The sequence below is a fragment of the Arvicanthis niloticus genome, chromosome 7 (assembly GCF_011762505.2).
Source record: "Arvicanthis niloticus isolate mArvNil1 chromosome 7, mArvNil1.pat.X, whole genome shotgun sequence".
NCBI lineage: Eukaryota > Metazoa > Chordata > Mammalia > Rodentia > Muridae > Arvicanthis > Arvicanthis niloticus.
The window spans coordinates 34502710-34521982 of record NC_047664.1 but is presented as its reverse complement, the minus strand read 5'-3'; the positions used below and the strand labels follow the sequence as shown (position 1 = coordinate 34521982).

The 19273-nt window shown below is 47.1% G+C and overlaps 2 protein-coding genes across 2 annotated transcripts; both read right to left on the bottom strand.

The window, feature by feature from the left end:
* Positions 1-398: 398 nt before the first annotated feature.
* Ddx56 (DEAD-box helicase 56) lies at positions 399-9827 on the bottom strand. Its single transcript, XM_034509420.2, has 14 exons — positions 9675-9827; positions 9429-9590; positions 8798-8958; positions 8485-8655; positions 8289-8379; positions 7577-7821; positions 6652-6771; positions 5969-6082; positions 5788-5882; positions 4361-4434; positions 4161-4250; positions 3320-3425; positions 954-1027; positions 399-664 (listed from the first exon to the last, which is right to left on the bottom strand). The coding sequence occupies exons 1-14, from the start codon at positions 9732-9734 to the stop codon at positions 587-589; spliced, it is 1641 nt and encodes a 546-aa protein (XP_034365311.1). The 5' UTR covers positions 9735-9827; the 3' UTR covers positions 399-586.
* A 2871-nt stretch (positions 9828-12698) lies between these two features.
* Positions 12699-16525, bottom strand: Tmed4 (transmembrane p24 trafficking protein 4). Its single transcript, XM_034509372.2, has 5 exons — positions 16323-16525; positions 16036-16136; positions 15752-15877; positions 15380-15526; positions 12699-13798 (listed from the first exon to the last, which is right to left on the bottom strand). Exons 1-5 carry the CDS (start codon positions 16480-16482, stop codon positions 13649-13651), a joined length of 684 nt encoding a protein of 227 aa, XP_034365263.1. The 5' UTR covers positions 16483-16525; the 3' UTR covers positions 12699-13648.
* Between the last annotated feature and the right edge of the window lie 2748 nt (positions 16526-19273).

The window sequence follows — 19273 nt, the reverse complement described above, 5'->3', positions numbered from 1 at the left end:
TTCCTGGCTTTTCCCTCCCTGCTCTGCCAACAGCCCTGGACTGTTGAGTGTGCTGAGGTGAATGTTACATCCATGTCGGCTGTTTCTGTGGCGTTGTCTATGATTCTGTCACCCGATGGAGAGATTGGGTTTCCCCGTGAGGGTTCTTGTGGGACAATGAAGCTGGTACTCTGCTGTGTAAAGTCACCAGGGCGTGGGACCAGGGCTGTGGCTGAGACTGGCAATGGATAAGCAGGTTTTCCTTCCGACTTGGAGCAGCCCTTGGGAGGTTGCTCTGCTCGCCAACTGAGGCACTGCACGCAGCAGCAGAGCCAGACAGTGCCACCTTTTCAAAGTCTGTCAACTCTGGAGATTTGGGAAAGCAGTTTCTTCCCATATTCCAGAGGGTCACAGCCTGGGACAGCTGGAATCTTTATTCTGCTAATGGACAAAATGGTAGCCCAGCAGTACCAAGGAGATGGGTGTCCAAAGCTTCTTCCTCAAAGTGGTCTATCCAGATATCGAGCACCACAATGTGCCCACAGAGTGGAAGCCCACCCCATCCAGGCCAGGATGCCCAGTTCAGTGTCCTCAGGCTCAGGCAACCTCAAGAAGGCTTTGCTGGAGGTTTAGGCTTCTTTCCCCTGTGCTTGAAGTCACGCAGTGGGTTCTGGGTCTTCACCTTCTACAAGGGCAGAGTCAAAAGTTAGTTAGGGGAATCAGTCAGATGGTCCCAACAGAGAGTGAGCAGTGCTGGCACCTGGCCAAATCCCTGTGGCACAAGCCAGAAACCGATAGCTGCTGCAGACGTGAGGGAGGTCACTGAGGGCAGAAACAGGGCCTTCAGGCAGCTGTGCGGATACCGCAAACCCACACCCGTTCCTGGGGGTCCTAGCCCTCCCTCTGGCTGCTGAAGATGAAGGGTAAGGTGGAAAGGAGCACTGCTTCTGCCCCAGGAATCGCAGGAGACATACCTTAACCTTCCGAGAGAAGGGCATCTTTCTCCGCTTCTTCCGAGGATGTACAAGGCCACGAAGAGCAGCAGGAACTGGAAAAGATGCTGGGTCTCAGAACAGCCTCACCCCCACTTCTAAGCTTCAGAAACCTGGCTTCCAGTGTTGGCCCACTCCCTTCTCAGAGCTAGCCTGCACACTTACAGCACGGACTTCAATCCAGCCCAGCAGTGGTGGCTCTCACCTTTAATCCAGCAATCAGGAGGCAGAGGCAGGTGGATCTATGAGTTTAAGGCCAGCCTGGTCTACAGAGCGAGTTCCAGGACAGCCAGGGCTACACAGAGAAACCCTGTCTCAAAAAACCAAAAAGAAAGTAGGGGGTGGGAGGTGGGGAGATGGACAGAAGGAGAAGAGTATCCAATACTCAATTATTGTTATACATGCACAGACAAAATATTAAAGTTAGCACCATAGGCTCCCACTGTCTAAATCATGTCTGAAGTGTTTAAATTTAGTGCAGTGGGCACATAACAAGAAAAGAGAAGCTACAGCATATTCAGTAGCAGAGTGTGTACACAGAACAGAGAAGGCAGGCAGGGAGGGAAAGAGGGAGGAAACGCTTTCAAGGATGAGGCATTTAAAAGGAGAGAAGTCAGAGGGTGGATTCTTTTTTGTGCAACCCCGGAACTGCAAAATCTCTAGTCCCTGTTACTGGCCCTCCCCCTCCCCTCCATTCCACTGTTGGGAGCCAACTTTTAGCAGAAATCGGCTATCAGCTTTGCAGCCATCTTGAGCCATATACCCTGACGTGAGACTTGTTTTTCAACAGCCTACAACAGCTGAAGCACACTCTGATATCCCACATATTTTGTTTTGCTGTTTACTGCCCCCAGCTGCAAGGCATGCGGTTCACGTGCTGTCCATGTACTATCCATGCCATACATGCCTGTAAGGTGCACGTGGTATCCACGCCTGTAAGGCTTATGTCATATCAACACCTGTAAGGCACGTGATATCCACGAGCCTACAAGGCACGTGGCAAAAGCGTATAAATACCCCAGATTTCCCTTCAATAAAAGAGACTTGATCAGAACCTCTGTCTTGTCTCCATTCTTTGAGTCTCTTCCCCTTTATCCCCTCCCTCCCTCTCTCCCTCCCAACCCCCAGACCCTGACCCGCAGACCGGAGCATCAGCTTGGGCCGGGAAACAGTGGCCGCCAATTGTGGAGTGGAGAGGGCCGCAACATTCCATCCCAACTTCACGAGATCTTGTGCCTAGTCTCAGAGCACTCACTTCAACCCCATCAGGATAGGCCACATCCAACACGTCACTCTTAGTGATTGACTTTGCTCTTAGGCTCAAAGGGAGCCTCCTAGAATTTCTGACACAGAGCAAGAATGGGGTCTTCTCCAGCTCACTATCCCTTAGGAGTCTGCCTCCAGCCCTGATGTTACCTTTCCTAGGCCCTTTCACATTTACACATTGTTCTGCCCTGGTGTGTCCCTCCTATACCTTCCCATCACCTTTTATGTTTTGCTTTCTTTGAGACCGGTTTCTCTACATGGTAGAGATTGATCTGCAGACCAGGCTGGCCTCAAACTCACAAAGATCTGGCTGTCTCTGCCTCCTGGGCATTGGGATTAAAGGTGTGTACCACAACTGCACAGCCCTTCCTGTCACTTAGCAAACAGACTCCATCCCAGGCTGGCAGGGTCAGGAATGGTGGAGGGCCTACGCCACCTGCTCAGCCGCCTTCTCATCGACTCTCCTCCCTTATGTTTACTGTAAGCGTAGACGGCATGGATACTCACTGCCAAAAATATCCCACACTAGACATCCAAAGGGAAAGCCCAGAGCCTTCATGAGATGAGAAGGACCAGCTAACTCAAACAGCCTCTCTCCCTCCCTCCCTCCCCCCCTCCCTCCCTCCCTCCCTCCCTTCCTCAGCACTGTGTGTCTCCCACATCTGCTCCTACCTACAAACCACAGAGGTTTCAGCTTGGTGCCTGCTAATCTAGAGTATTCTCCAGCACAAGGGTCCTGAGCCCAGGACTCTCCCTCAAATGTGTCCAGCCTCTTGAGAACACAGGAAGCCAGTCACTGGCTCATTTTCCTACTCAGGCAAACCCTGGAATATGCCACCAACTCCGCATAGCCACAGTTTTCTCATCTCCACAACATCACAGTTATGATGAGATGGTGGGTCGAACAAGTCTGCATGAGCTAGTACATGGTGCACAGGGGTTCATGTTCACACATGCTGTGCTGCCTGGGTCTCTAGGTCCTCTCACATACAAGCTGTCCCAGCACCCAGCACAGGGGCTGGTGGAAGATGGCCAAGAGCTAGGCCATTTCTTCCAGTCTCCTGACCCTCAACAACACTCACCCAAGTAGTCAGGGACATTGCCCAAATGAGGCTTTACCACTGCTGGGTGCAAGGGCAGATCATGGCGTAGCAGCTGAAGGTCTCTTGGGTTGTCTTCAAAGTATGTCTGACAGGCAGAGAACACAAGGTTTAAGATGCACAAAAAGTGTCACTGTGAAGTTTGCCTAGCACTTCGCGTTCTTCATCCTCCTTGATAGCCACAGCCTAGGACAAACCAGGACAGGTTTCTCATGGCTTGTACATCTGCCCTCTACTAGCCAAGTAAGGCACTGCATGTTGCAGCAGAGCCAAATAATGCTACCTTCTGGAGGTTTTGGAATGTGGTCCCTTCTCATATGTCAGTTTCACAACTTGGGGCAGCTAGAACCTTTATTAACTCACTGATGCTAGACTTCTGAGTCCCCAAAACGGGTACAAGGATAACCCCTATACAAGGACGTATCTGCTTCCTTCTCTAAGATACTAACAGGCACTCTTCATCACATAAGTTTAGTGTCATCTTACAGACCATCCCTCATCAACACCAAGAGCCTCTTCACTCTGTCCCATGTCTGTATAACATCTAGGTATGGCTTGTACATCCTAAGGACACTAGCATGGACCCTATGGGGCTTCCAAATAGTGTTGTATACACACACACACACGCAATGTATGCTCACTTACAATTAATACCAAGCACACACTGTGAAGTTGTGTCTACCACCCTCCCAGCAGAACAACTGTCTTAAAGCTGGTTTCCTGTCTCTCCCTGACAGAGGCCAGCAAACTGTTCAGCTCTCTGCTTCTCACTACTCAGAGCTTAGCCAGCCGCCCAAAAGAACAACTCTAAGCTTAACCTCACCTTGAGCTTCTCTGAGTGTAGAAGCTCTTCTTTGATCTCCTTCAATCTCGCCTCTCGAATGGCCTGCTTAGTCACCGAGCGCATAGCATCCTGTGAGTAGACAGGGTGGCACATATACCCGGGTGCTCAGCGATGGGGCATAACCCCTGGGTCCCAGCCCATTCCTCAACTGCCTTCCTCCCCACCCTTGTCAAGCTTACCCTGCAGCGATAGCGGAAGCTCTCAATCTCCTCCATCTGGAACTGGTAGGGAAGCAGGGTAGGGGCCTCACCCTCTGGGGAGAAAGCGGCAGTAAGGGTTGAGGGCAGGGCCCATGTAAGGCCTTCCCCTGGCAGACTCCTGCTCTTCTCTGAAGTGAGGCTGTACCCTGAAACACTACTCAGCATTACTATACTTTGATCTAAGAGTAGATCCCAAGATGCTTGGGTCAGGGGGGTGTGCTTGAGTCTGATGTGCCATCACAGCCTCAGGCTCACAGCCCACCACCCACTCATGGCAAGGCTGCTGTGGCCACAGGACCCCTGATGATGATGGCTGCTGCCTGCAGACAAGGCACACTTCACCCACTCAAAGCATCTGAATCCAGACAGAACAGAATATCTAATTAGTCCCTGACTATGAAGCAATTGGTGAACATGACACTGGAAAAACTACCTCAGTCACTATGTGAAAGAACATATATCTGTTAACAGGGAAAGACGATAACGGACAGTGGTAGGAGTCTGTCATCACTACAGATTTCTTAGCATTTTACACAGGGTCTCATTATATAACCCAGGGGAGCCTCCAACTAGCTATGTAGCCTGGGCTGACCTAGAACTCTCAATCTTCCCGCCTCAGGCTCCCAAGTGCTGGGATACGTATGTGATACCACACTTGGTGTTCCTAAGGCTTCCTCTTCCTATTCATCTTGGACTTAGAAAAGGATTTATTTTACTTTTTATATGTCTTGCCTGCATGCACATAAATATACTGCTTACATGCCTGGTTTCTGCAGATGCCGAAAGAGGGTGCCAGAGTTACAGATGTCTATGAACTGTCAAGTGGGTGCTAGGAACTGAACCTGGGTCCTCTAAAAGAGCAGCAAGTGGGGCTGGAGAGATGGCTCAGAGGTTAAGGGCACTGATTGCTCTTCCAGAGGTCCTGAGTTCAATTCCCAGCAACCACATGGTGGCTCACAACCATCTGTAATGGGATCTGCTGCCCTCTTCTGGTGTGTCTGAAGACAGCTACAGTGTACTCACATACATTAAATAAATAAATAAATCTTAAGAAAAAATAAGAGCTGTGACCAAAGATTGATGTTTTTCACAGAGTAAATCCTGGCACTTTTTTGATAGTGCTATGTTTTTCTGAGAAGATAAGATGGGGAAAAAAAAAAAAAAAAGAAAAGCGTAGCAAGTGCTCTTAACCACAGATCCACCTGTTGAGCACCATTCTATGATTTGAAAATAGCAACAATAAAAAAAGAAAGGCTCTTGCTATGTATCTCAAACTGTCAATCATCCTGTCTCACCTCCATGTTCTGCAATGACAGATGTAGAGCACCATACTAGATGCTGAAGTTGATTGTAAGGTGGGACAGAAGCCTGGCTCAGACCCACTGTTACAAAACAAGGGCTCTTACCTCCACCAAGAAGCTCCTCAATCTTTCCCAGGCAAGACTGCTCTGTAGGCAGCACAAAGGTGAGAACTATGCCTGGGTTGTTGGCTCGGGCTGTCCTGCAGAGAGAGAAAATCAAGCATGTATCACTAGCCCACAGGGTCTGTCCTTCTACATGCTCTGGCTCCCCACACCATCCTCCTACCTGCCTGCTCGGTGGACATAGGCTTCTGCAGTGGGAGGAAGGTCAAAGTTGAGGACAGCAGACACATGGTGGAAGTCTATGCCCCGGGCCACGCCCGACTCTGGATCAGAGGCCCTGAGAAAATAACCTAGTATCAGACAGACACTCATCCTCTGTGAAGGTGTTCTCATGTGTTATCTCTAATCCACCTACTCTGAGCAGAACTGAAAGACCACCAAACTGTCGGACATCAGAGTCACTCCAGGAGCTGGGGATTGATGGGTGGCCTGGAGCTCTGACTTGTGGCTAAACCTGTGCCCTGACCTCTGTGCTCAGTGCAATAGCAGAACACACTGACCCATAAACCACCTCAAGGACCCTGGACTCTTCAAGCAGGCAACACTTGGAGTGCCCATTTCCCCCTCAGACACACATTCTCTGCACATCATGGCCACATGCCCAGGGCTGCCTGGACCATCTTCCACGCCCAGCCTGACACTCTGAGCTGCACTGCAGGAATCGCCCTCTACAGACCTACTTCTCTATGTCTGTCCAGGAAGCTAAGCAGGGCCTATGGGACTGCCAAGTATAACCATCAAGTATGTCTGGCAACCCACTCACTCTATGCACTTTGGCTTCAGTCTTACAGATTCTAAAAACAGTCCTCTTAGGGGAATGTGGAGAAAAGAGAATCATGAACTCACTTGTCTCCTTTGGACCCACGGCCTCGCCGCTTGCCTTTGACTTGGGGTCCCAAGATTTCAGCATCTGTAGCTATGACGCAATCATACAAGCCTTGGTTGAACTGTGAGATGATGTGGCACCTGCAATCCAAGAGGAATGTTCAGCCTGACAGGCACAGAGATTCTTCCCAATCCTAACCATCCTAACCACCATCCCTCCCCACTCTCTCCTTATCTCCTTTATCGTCTTCAGATCTGTGCCTCAGCTTCCGCAGTGAAAAATAAAGCAATGAGCTGGAGAGACGGCTCAATGACTAAATGCACTGGCTGCTCTCCAGAGGACCTAGTTACTAGTCCCAGCACCAACATGGAAGCTAATAATTTATCTGTAACTCCAATGTCAGGGGCTCCAACACCCTTTATGGCCTCTATATGCATCAGGTATACATGTGGGACACATAAACAATGCAGGCAATAAAACACCCACACACATAATAATAAAAAATTTCTCTTTCTTTCTTTCTTTCTTTCTTTCTTTTCTTTTCTTTCGTTTGTAATGAAGCAGCAGTTAAGTATTTCAAAGTTGCCATCATACTGAGAGTACGGCCCCTAGCGAGTGTTTAAGAAACAGGAACAAGGGTCTAAGTGTAGAACTCAGTGGCTGAGTGTTTACCCAGAATTAACAAGGCTCTGGGTTCAATCCCTTGCACTGTAAAGAGATTGGGGGGGGGGGGGAGAAGAGGGGGGCAGGGGGTGAAGATATAAGACCAAGCTGTGTGAGGCGGGCCACAAATTTAATCTCAGCACTTAGAAAGCTGAGGCAGGAGGACTGCTGTAAGTTCAAGGCTAGTGTAGACTACAAATATAGCATAAAATCCATCTCGTAAAAAGGCAAAGAACCAACTGGGTTCTCCTTCCATGTTTCTTTATCAAGACCATAGCACACCTGGAGCGCAGTGGGAGTTCTCCATTGAGCACGCAGGAAGGAATACTGAACTGTTCCAGGAAAAGACGGAGCCGGTAACCCCTCTCCAGAGTGTTGACGAAGAGCAAGGCTTTGCCCCGAATCAGTGACAGCTTGAGCAGGGCATACAGCAGCAAGAACTTGTCTTCTTCAGTCTCACAGAGCACCTGATACTGCTGCAGCTGGTCTGGTCCCGGCAGCTGGGACTCCTGTAACTTGAGGGTAACCTGTGGTCAGGAAAGAAAGAAAAGCAGTTCTAATGGCCACTGCCTCACCAACCAAAGCACCTACATTAGTGCAGGGCAGACAAGTCTTGAAGGATTTCTAGCTTGTGAGCTATCACCCCATCCCCCCTCCTCACCCCCCCAAGGCTATAACCTAAGAACTCAAAGTGCCGTAACGATTGTGGTATATAGGAACACACTATATATAATAGCATCAGAGTACACCACAAAGACAAACACTGGAGGCCTGCATGGTCGTTCTGAAGACTGAAATGTATACACAAGAAGAGAACTCTGGTCTTAGAATTTGGCTCCCTTTGAAGACAGTGACCCCAAGTAAGTCTTCTAGGCAAAGCACAGTTTGGACTAGGGAAACCTATAAACATATAATGACTTTAAGTGACTTCCTTTCAGTGACTAAGAATTAGGAATGACTGATCTAACAATAGTCCCTCCTTGGCACCACTTACTGGGTTATGTAGTACCAGCTCCTTCAGAGTTTGTACATCCTCATTGAAAGTGGCGGACATGAGAAAGGCCTGGTAAATCCGAGGCAAGTGACTGAAAGAAAGAACAGGGCCCGATAAGGCTCTAACCCAGCCATCCCACTCCAGTCCCAAGTCTAGGTCCTTGCAAGTCTAGAAGGCTCTTCCGTTTCTTCCTTACCAGAGAAGACTCTTGAGTTCATCCTCAAAGCCAAAGGAAAAAAGGAGGTCAGCTTCGTCTACCACCAGCAGCTCCAGAGAGTCCCGGAGTTTCAAGCTGTTCTGCTGTAAGTGGTTTAATATTCGGGATGGGGTTCCCACCACCACATCTGGCTTCTCCATCAACACAGCTCTGCGGGTGTCAAGTTTTGGGTGTCAAGAATTTAGCAGCCAGAACCTTACCCTGGCAGCCCTGCCCTGCCTTGCCACTCACAACACCAATACCACATCTTTGCATAGCGTTCCTCCTTTAGAGGCTTGCAGCTTTCACCCACCTCTGAGAAGCTGGGTCTTCAGCAGCTGAGACATTAGCCACTCGAACATCCCGAGCACAGTAGGAGGCCAGCTGCTGGATCATGGACTGGGCCTGCCGTGCCAGCTCCTTAGTAGGAACAAGGACAAGGCCTCTCACAGCTTGTTCCATTACAGGACCTGTCTGTAAGAGCACGAATTAAAGACTGTTCAAAGTACTGGGTCTGCCTGATGCTTTTTGCCACTTCTTCCAAACACTCAGAACCATGCAGTGCAACACAATCAACTTGCTATGTTCTGATAAACTCTTAATCCTGCCTACCTCACAACACAGACCAGTTCCCAGGCACTGAAATTTAGAACTAACTTGCTGCATGTCTGAAATTACTCATACTACGGAGCTGATGCGCCCTCTCTAGATAAAAATAGTTTACTCAAATTTACAACAGAATGGTGGTAGTGGCACCAAGGCCTGGGTTGATAGACAAGTAACCTGAATTTCAGTTCAGAGATTATGCTGCAAACAGACCAAGTTCTCTATGGTCCGCCTAACACAGATAAAGGACATATAGGAACCTTTGCACAGATGGGCACTTCCTTCCCTAGTCTTTTGGAGCTTCCTGCCTCATACTTACTGCTCCTCTCGCTACCCACCGCCTTCTTGTGGAGAAGCAACTGCAGCATCGGAATAGCATAAGCTGCGGTCTTCCCGGAGCCCGTGCGGGCGCGGGCCAGGAGGTCCTTCCCCTCCAGCGCCAGAGGTATGGCCTTTTCCTGGATCAGCGTAGGTCGCGACCAGCCCAAGTCCGTGACAGCCTAAGAAGGAAGAGGAAGGCTTTACGCTCAACCGGCGTAGAGTGTAGGGCAAGCCGAGTCCCAGCTCCATACCCTTCCCCATACCTGCAGGAGCCGGGGATCCAGCCCCATGTGTTCAAAACCCAGAGACTCTTGGTCCTCCATGGCGTAACTCCACGCTGACAGTGCGCACGCGTAGTGCGGGACAAACCAACAACCAATCAGCTCCGGAGGATACGTCACTTCCTGGAAGTTCTTTCTCCTGGATCCGGCGTTGCCACCAACTTGTGGTATTGGCTATGCGCAAGCGCGTATCGCAAAGTTGTCCCTTTAACACTCTCCAAATTATGGATACCTCTTACCCGGCGCCCCAGCCTTCCCTGACCCATAGAGTGACATGGGCAGGACTTTGACTGCTAGGTTATGGTTAGGATTCGACTGCGTTTTCGCTAAAAGGAGGCAGCAAGGTCCGTTTTGGGAGCTACTGAGAGAGGCAACTGTAGGGCTGCAGATCCCAAACCTAGCTGACACTTAAGCACATGCGCAGAGGAATTAGGGTTCTGTGGGTAACCACAGAGGCAAATCTCACTGGGCAGAAATCACGGCACAAGTTGCTAACCTAAGGTAAATGTTATATTAGGCCTCCAGCTACTATGAAGATTTTTACAGATACTGCCACACGCCCTGCAATCTTTCAAAGCTCGCAGAAGAGCCAAGTTGACCCGTTCCCTTCCTGGGACCATCTTTCCCAGAAAACCAAAACCAGAAGGGCTGCAGTCAGACGCTGTTAACACATGCTAACAAGGCCCATTCTTCCAAAATTCCTTACCAGGAAATGTCCTTGGGACTTCTACTTCTGTTTTTTGAGACTCACTATGTAGGCTGGCCTGGAACTTGGTAGACCAGACTGGTTTTGAACTCAGGGATTCACCTAGTGTTGGGATTAAAGGTGTGCGCTACCATGCTTTCTTGGGATCTATTAAACACCTTCTAAACCCAGAAATATGTCTCTACGTCTAGTTATGTGATGTCAGTCGACCTTGAGCCCATTTCTTCTGGGCACTATCCCTAGTTCCCAACCGCTTTCTTCACAAGAGACCTTAAAAGAACTCTGCTCCCTCCTGCGCGGACTGACGCCCTTCATTCACCTTGCCACTCTTACTCTTTAATAAACAGCTTGCCCGAAGGTCACCTAGTCTAGTCTCCTAAAGCTAAAAGTTTTTCTTAAGCCATTCTGGTAACTATTGTTAAGGCAATAATATAAAAGAGACTGGTGGGGACTAAAAACATTTACCAGCAGGGTCTTATTTATAGTGACCATCTATTAAGAAATGGAAAGCACTCCTGATAACGGGAGTGAGCTGAGCTGAAGGAACGTGCAATAAAGGGTCTTTAAAACTAAGTGGGAACTTCCCTAGCATTCGTGATGCCCTAGTTTCTCAACCGGCGGCAAAGGAGAGGAAAAGTGGGAGACTTAAGGTGGGACTAGAAGCCTAACTACAAAAGCTGGACTCTGGCACCTGTGACTGCAGCGAGCCGGTCCTGATACCTAGATCAGCGGTTCTCAACCTTCCCCAGGCTTCGGCCCTTTGATACAGTTCCTCGTGGTGAGGTGACCCCCAACCATAACATTATTTTTGTTACTATTTCAACTGTAGTTTTGCTAATTATGAGCCATGGTGTAAATGTGTCTTTTCTGCTGGCCTCAGGTGGTCCCTGTGAAGGGGTTATTTGATCCCCAAAGAGGTCATGGCCTACAGATTGAGAGCCACTGATCTAGACTAACTCTTTAAAGTTATAACTCCCTACTTTAAAGTTATCTGATTAGCAATCTTCGCCATGTTGGATGGCATTCACTAGTTTCAGGGGTTAGGATGGAGATACATTTGGGTCAGTCATTTTCCTGCCTACTATACCCCTCATATACAAACCTGCATCTGGCCACAAATGAGTGCTACCAGAAATCTGTTTAAGTTTCCAAGGTGGGGGGACAAGGGGGGGGGGTGATGAAAAGGAATCAGCAAGAAAAATCCAGCTTGTTCAGAGATGTGTACTCCAATAGGTTTATTGTGGACAAACCCATTGATGTCTGGCTTTTTAGCCTCTTGCTCTCTTGGGTCCAGTCTACTTTGCTGGCTAGAATTCTTGAGAAATCAGAGCAGAAACGTGTCCCTTCTCAAGAGCCTCATGTTATGGATCTACACATCTATGTCATTGAAAAGACATCTTATTTCTGGGCACATTACCACACAAATAAAATCCTAACACTTGGGAGGCAGAGCCAAGAGGATCTTGACTCAAAACTCTACCTCAGGACGGTCTCAAGAACAATTCAAGACATTCTCTCTGCTGGCATGGTGGCACAGGCCTTTAATCCCTGCACTCTAGTGGCAGAGGCAGATGGATTTCTGTGAGTTCAAGGCCACCCTGGCATACACCAAAGCTATATATAAATACCCTGTCTCAAAAAACTAAAAACAAAATAATTCTAACATCTAACTTCTAATACTAACTCTAACCTGAAGAAAACTACAAAGCTATTTTAAGTACCAGAGGAAGTTTTCTGGTGGTTAAGTGGCCATCTAGAATAGAAATAAGAAGGATATGTAGAATTTTTTTCACTTTTTGGCTTCCTCTTTACAAACTAAAATAAATAAATAAATAAAATAAAAAACTGCATACACTCTAAGTGAAAAATATGTTTGCATATATTATAGAGTACATATAAAAAAAACAAAGGAAGATTTTAGTTCTACAAATCAGAAAAAGAAATTTAATAAATATTCCAAATAAATATATAATAAAACTATGAAATAAAATATCAAGAATGGGCAACTAACTGCATGAGGCTTATATAGAAGTGGGTGAGTGAAGTTCAGTCAGCTGTTTGTGATTCAGGAGCCAAGAAACCAACTTGTTGTTGTTCTTTGCTGACATCCACTAGGGTGACCTTTCAGAATGGTTAAGCAATCATCCCACCATTCCCAGGCCAATCCTTAGCATGAATGTCCATTGACGTCTACACCAGGTTTTCTACAAGGGTAAACAGTCTGGCAGCAACCTTCTTTTCCCCACCCCACCCTCACCCCACCACCATTTTTTGGCCTCACCATGTCTACCCACAACCTGTTATTTCATATTATGTTTTATTTCATTGGAAAAAATCTGCATAAAGAACCAACTCTGGTTCCCTTGAAGAAGATATTTATGTCAGGTGTGGTGGCTCATGCCTCTAATCACATAGGCATGCATACACGGTGGATCTAGGCTAGCCTCGGCTACATATGGAGTTCCAACACAAAAACAAACCTTCAAACATTTACAACTGCTTAAGTAAAACTTAAGGAAAGGGCACACGGCTCTGAATTACTCTGTCCCTCTCTTTCCTGACACTGTGACCCTGTGGGATCAGACTCACAAGGATTCAAGAGAACTCTTGTTGGCCTTCTGACAGGGATCTGCTTTCTGGCCCCAGATTGCTGAAATCACTGCATGGCAGTTATTAAAACTGTATGAATAAGTAGAATGGATAAGGTCTGGATTGGTGTTTTTGGCTAGTTACAGGCAGTGATGATGATTCAATCAGGAAGGAAAATATATAATTTATCCAAAAATAGTTCTAAAATATAGAAAACATCTTAATCCTTCAGGGCCCCAAACTGCCCCTTATTTACATTCACAAAGCCATTGGGAGAACTCAGGACTGACCCAGAAACATTGAGGCAGGGTCTCCTCCATGGGCATGCCACTTGCTTACTGAACAAGCAGACAAACAAGAAACAGAAGTGCATTTGGTCATCTCTTCGAAAACAGAGGAGAATCACCAGAGGCAAAAGAAATGACTTGATCTTGGGTTAATTCCAACTTCTCCCAAACCCTAAGGCAGGTTTTGAAAGCTTAGACCAATGTCTGCTTCTTGGAGAACCACAGTCAAAGGTAGCTGATCTGACTGGCTTAATGCCACGATACCAATGACACATTGTTTTTCAATTTCCTCCTCAAAATCCAGGTGGACAAGGGGCTGGGTGGGGAAATTATCAAATAATTGAGGTAAAGGGAAAGGTTATAGAGCAAGATCCCTACACCAGCTTCTTGGCCTCAAAGAAGCTCTTGAGGTGACGCATCTGCCAGATGCCAGTGAGGATGAGGATGACAGTCTGGGCAATGGACCACCACAGGACCCTCTGGTTGGTGCTCTCACTGGTCAGACGAAAGCGCTCTTCACGATACTGCATGGGACAGTGAACAAAGAATTAGAATGGGCAGGAAAACAGAACTTGCTACAAGGCCCTCGATTAGTGTGACCACACAACTTTAGACCAAATGCCTCTGGAGTACCACCTGTAACTCCATTTGGAGGCTAGTCCTTCCACTGAGACTGCCCCTAGAAAGGAATAACGTTCCCTACAACCGTTTCCGTTAGGACTGATATCATGCTTTCTCCAGCAAGAGGCCATGGAAAACAAGCAAACATGGGTATCACTAGATTGTATACTGTTCTTCCTAGACTGGTTCATACAATTTAGAAATAACTACTCAAACCAAGATGAGGTCTATGCATTCAACAGACTATTATTCAACCTTAAAAGGAGAATTCTATACCTGAAAGTGGTAGTGCATGCCTTTAATTCCAGCACTCAGGAGGCAGAGGGAGGCCAGCCTGGACTACAGAGCGAGCTCTAACATAGTCAGGGCTATACAGAGAAACCCTGTCTCAAGGACAGGGAGGGACAGGTAGCTGTAACCACCTGTAACTCTAGTTCCCAAGGACCTGAAGCCCTCTTCTGAACTCACAGGATACCTGCACACACACACACACACACACACACACCCATACATACATACGTATAGTTGAGAAGAAGACAAATATTTAAAGGGGTAGGGCATTATAGAGTTCAGAGCCCTTATCTAGCATGTGTGATGCTAGGTTCAATTTCTAACACTGCAAAAATAAATAAATATAAAAAAAAAAAAAAAACAGGAGTTCTGACAAACTACAAGGCAGGTATACCCTGGGCACATTGTACTAAATGAACTAAAATAGTCACAAAAGGATTCCACATAGCTGAGTTAGGGATCAAGACCACAGGCAAAAAGTAGACCTGCAGCAGAACATGAGAAGTGGGGAGTCAGTGTTCACCACTGATCAGGGTCACAGAGGAAACATCAAAACCTCAGCTAGGGAAAAGGAGTGCTTAATGGGGTCAAAGTTATACAGATAATGGTAGTGATGGTTGCAACGATATGAGTCTATGTATTGCCACAGTTCTGCACACTTACCAATAGTTAAAATGTTAAGTTTTATATGTATTTCATAACAAACAAACAAAAATATTAAAGGGTCTACAGCAACATCATCTTGAACACTTGAGATCTGATCTCAGAAGCTAAGAAGAGCCAGGACTGGTTAGTACTTGGATGGGAGACCACCTGGAAATATTGAGTAGTGTAGGCTTTTAGAATATATATACATATATATAATGTATATAAATTGTTATATATATTTATATATAACATAATCATAATAAATGTAATAAATTTTATATATGTGTATATATAAAACTTACACACACACACACACACACGACTGAAGGTATGGCTCCATGGTAGAGACCTTGCCTAGCATTCATGCAAGGGTTCAATCCTTGGCACTGTAGACATATACAGAAAGTGAGGAAAGAAAACCAAACCCAAACTTCACCTACGTAGACTGGTAACTCCCACATCATTCTGAGTAAAGGAGGCCCCAGCATACACATTGCACAGCGGGTTTAAAGGTCAATCGCAGCCTCCAAGGACAAATCCCTTACCCTCTGATAATCCTGCTCCTTCTGGATCTGTTCCACCTGATCAAGCAACTGGCGAGCACGAAGCTGTAGCTCTGTTAACTTATCCTTAGCAGCGATCTCAGGGTAGTTGTTGGCATGCTCCCCAACCTGGATGTCCAAGTGTACACGCTACAAGGAAACAGGACTGAATGAGGGGGTGCCGTCCACCATCTGTTACTGCTATGGAGTCCAATTCTTGTCTCCGGCTGAATGAGGAAGAAGGGCAAGCCTCCAGTTCTAACTGTATCCAACCCACTCCCCCCCAAAAGGCAAAACTAAAAGAAAAAAAAAAAAAAAGATGGCAATAAATCAACTTTGGTATCAAGTGAGAAACTCTAAGGCTGGGCCTCTTACCAGTTTGCCTCCAGCGAAGAGAGCCATCCTGGTGGAGTTGGAGTGCAGACAAATCTGATGGTCACCGGGTGTGTGGGAAGTGAACGTGAAACGGCCCTCGGAGCCGTATTGCCGGGACAGTACTACCTGCAATATGCATCAAGCCCCAACTTTACAACGATCTCTCAGAATGCGAGACCAGGTACCTAGGGACTTTTTCTCAGGACCACGGTGGTACTTTACATCCCATAAAGACATTAACGGATAGCTGACGCCTTTTGAGCGAGGAGGTTGGGGGTGCTTACCTTGCTGTCCGGGTCCTTCACCTCTACGTGCATGCCTAGGCCGGGGGTCGATGGCAGGAAGACCTCTTTCTGCTTGTCCCACATCTGAGTTCGATAGTTGCCTACGGGGTAAACACACTGACAGTCACAACCTGGCCCCTAGCAAATGGCCTCGGGGTACTGTGCAAGGGACCTGGTGTCCTCAAGGCACCCTCAGGATGGAGGATAGGGTCGAGCTGACGGGGAAGGAGGGGTGCTTCCGAGGGCCAGGGGAAAACAAAGGGCCTCTCCACCCTCAGCCCCCTGACCGATGACCATGGTCTCGTCGGGTATTTCCTCGATGAAGCAGCGCTTCTCAGTCTCGCCGATGTGGAAATAGAGCCCACGGGAACCCGCAGCACACACAGTAAGCACCAGCAGCACAAATCGCACCATCCCCTGAAGCGGTCGGACCCCGACACCTGCCATCGCGCCTCAATCTTGCGCATGCGTACACTTGCGCACTGCTCAGCGTTTGCGCACCCGCTAGGAAACCGAAAGTGCGCCTGCGCAGTGTAGTAGTCCGGCTGCTCCCCTTATCAGCTCGGTTCACTGTACACCCGACACCAGGCTTGCACTGCTCAGCTCCTGAGCGCCTCCTAGCGTTGACTAGCCTTACAGAGAGGAAAAAATCTGCGCAGGGAAGCTGCCCAGGGCTTCTGTTACTTGTGTTTGGGATTGAATGCCCTTGCTAGGCACCGCTCTGCGCCTGCGCCCTGTGAAAGGCGAAGCTAGAGTACTTTTCGGTGGAAGGTGCTAGGGGACTTGAGATGGTTAACCTGAACAGCCTGAGTTCTGGTCCCCAGCACCTGAAGTAAAATAAACCTTTCTTTTGAGCATCCTACAGAAGAGAACACATTGTGTCATTTCACAATCGCAGAACATATTGAGTCACAATAAATTCACAATAAGCTTATTTTATACAGCCTCCTGGGCAGTGTGTTATCACACCTGGTGCTGCTCGGTGCTAAGGATGGCGATTCCTGTAAGCTGGCCAAGCACTCTACCAACTGAGCTACCACCAACTCAAACAAAGGTTCTTTTATCCAGTTTTAAATACCAACCCTGAGGCCATACATTATAAATCATACAGTGATTATCTCTATATATATGTCCTAGGGTCAGCTGTTAACTTCACACAACAGAAGAGGGAACCTTAATTGATGACTGGCCTCCATTGGACTAGCTTATGAGCTTGTCTATGGGGCATTTTCTTGGTTGTTAATTGATGGAGGGCCGAGCCCACTGTGGGTGGTAGCATCCCTGGGCAGATGGTCCTGAGTTGTATAGCAAAAGTAGCTGAGCAAGCCAGAGGAATCAAGCCAGTAAGCAGCACTTCTCCATGGTTGCTGCTTCAGTTTCTGCCTCCACACTCCCGTCCTGGATTCCTGCCCTGGCATCTCTCAGTATGGACTGTAACCCATAAACCAATAAACTCTTTCCTCCCAATTTAATTTTGGTCATGGTGTTTGTCATAGCAACAAAAAGCTCTCGCTCTCTCTCTCTCTCTCTTTCTCTCTCTCTCTCTCTCTCTCTCTCTCTCTGTGTGTGTGTGTGTGTGTGTGTGTGTTTGTGTGTTAGAGAAGCTGTACAAAAAGGTTTAAAAGAATGCACAATAGTTCAAGGGCTTCAAAGAGGTTTCTGTTAGATTAACTGAACAAGTCACAGAGCTGTTCATAGAGTTGAGAGTCATAGAGTTGAGCCAAGCAGGAGCAGAACTGAAATGCAGGCTCACAGGACCATGGATACAAAGCTCAGAACTAGGTCCAAATGAACCAACGAAATGAATAGCAGCAGAGACCTAGTTGAGCTGAATGCTAGGGGATATTCAGGAGTCCCTTGCCTGCCAATCCCTTTAAATACACTCCCATAATAAGAAAACAGGTCAGTAGGGCAGTTGCCTTTGCAGTGTGAGGAGAGTTCCCTTTTTCTTTTTCATTTTTTTAAAATTTTTTTGTTTCATTTGTTTGTTTGTTTGTTTTTTGGGGATTTCTCTCTGTAACCCTGGCTATCTTGGAGCTTGCTCTGTAGATCAGGCTGGCCTCAAACTCACAGAGATCTGCCTGCTTTTGCCTCCCAGGTGCTGGGATTAAAAGCATGGGCCACCACTGTCTAGCTAGTAGTGGTTCTCTATATGGGGTTAAGGTAAGGATGTTGGACCCTGGTAAGTTCCCAGTCCTTGGTTTTCTGATACTTCAGCTGAGAACAAGAGGATTTATTGTACACAAGAAGCACTTGGCCACAAGTGAGAACAGAATTAGTCCAGAATGCCAAAGGTCCAGGACAGAGGGCTAGCGGGACTATTTTAGTTGTAAGAAAAACAGTCAGTTTCCCAGGTGATCTTGGTGAGATGACTTTCAAGGTCCATGGGATTTATCATCAACAGCAATGTACAGTATTCATCCATCGACTTCTACAGTATCCTGGCCTTCGTCATCCCTTCCTTCTGTTCCTGCAGGCTTATGGTGCACTTGAACCTCTGCCTCATCCTCCTTGTGCTTCAGCCTGCTCATTAGCTCCTTCAGCCACTTTGCTCTCATGGCCAAGGAGTTTCAAGGAAGTTGGCACTAAGGCTGAGAGTCTGATGTTGTTTTTACATACCAGTACATTCATATGGTCCCAATCTACTCTGGTAAGTTTATAGATAGTACTTTAGGAATAGGTGTTTATTGGTCCATGTTTCATGGGTGGTACTAAGCAGATGGTAATGTTTATGTGCACAGTGAGGTACAGAATCATCATATTTCTGCAGTTACATTCAAGAAGGAGCCAAACATTTACAGACATAGATGAACAGGCAAGTTACAGCCCCAAATACACAGTTTTACACAATATCAGTTTTATATAGAGATACAATATCAGTTTTGTCTCAAAGACAAAATAAAACAAAAAACAACCAACCAACAAACAAACAAAAAAAAACCTAGTGGTTTGAATTTTGACATAAAATCCTCTGACTTTTACATCTATGTATCTAACTCAGCTTTTATCTGCTAGAATGAAAAGTAGAACACAATGTAGCCAATATTAAAAGCAATCATGTAGGCTGGCTATGGTGGCACATACAGTAAATTTTTGCACTTAGTGGAGAGAAGCAGGCAGAGTTCTGTGAGTTTGAGGACAGCCTGATCTACACAACCAGTTCCAGGATAGTCAGGGCTACATAGACTCTGTCAAATAAAACAAACAAACTAAAATCCCTGCTATCAAGTAGAGCTGG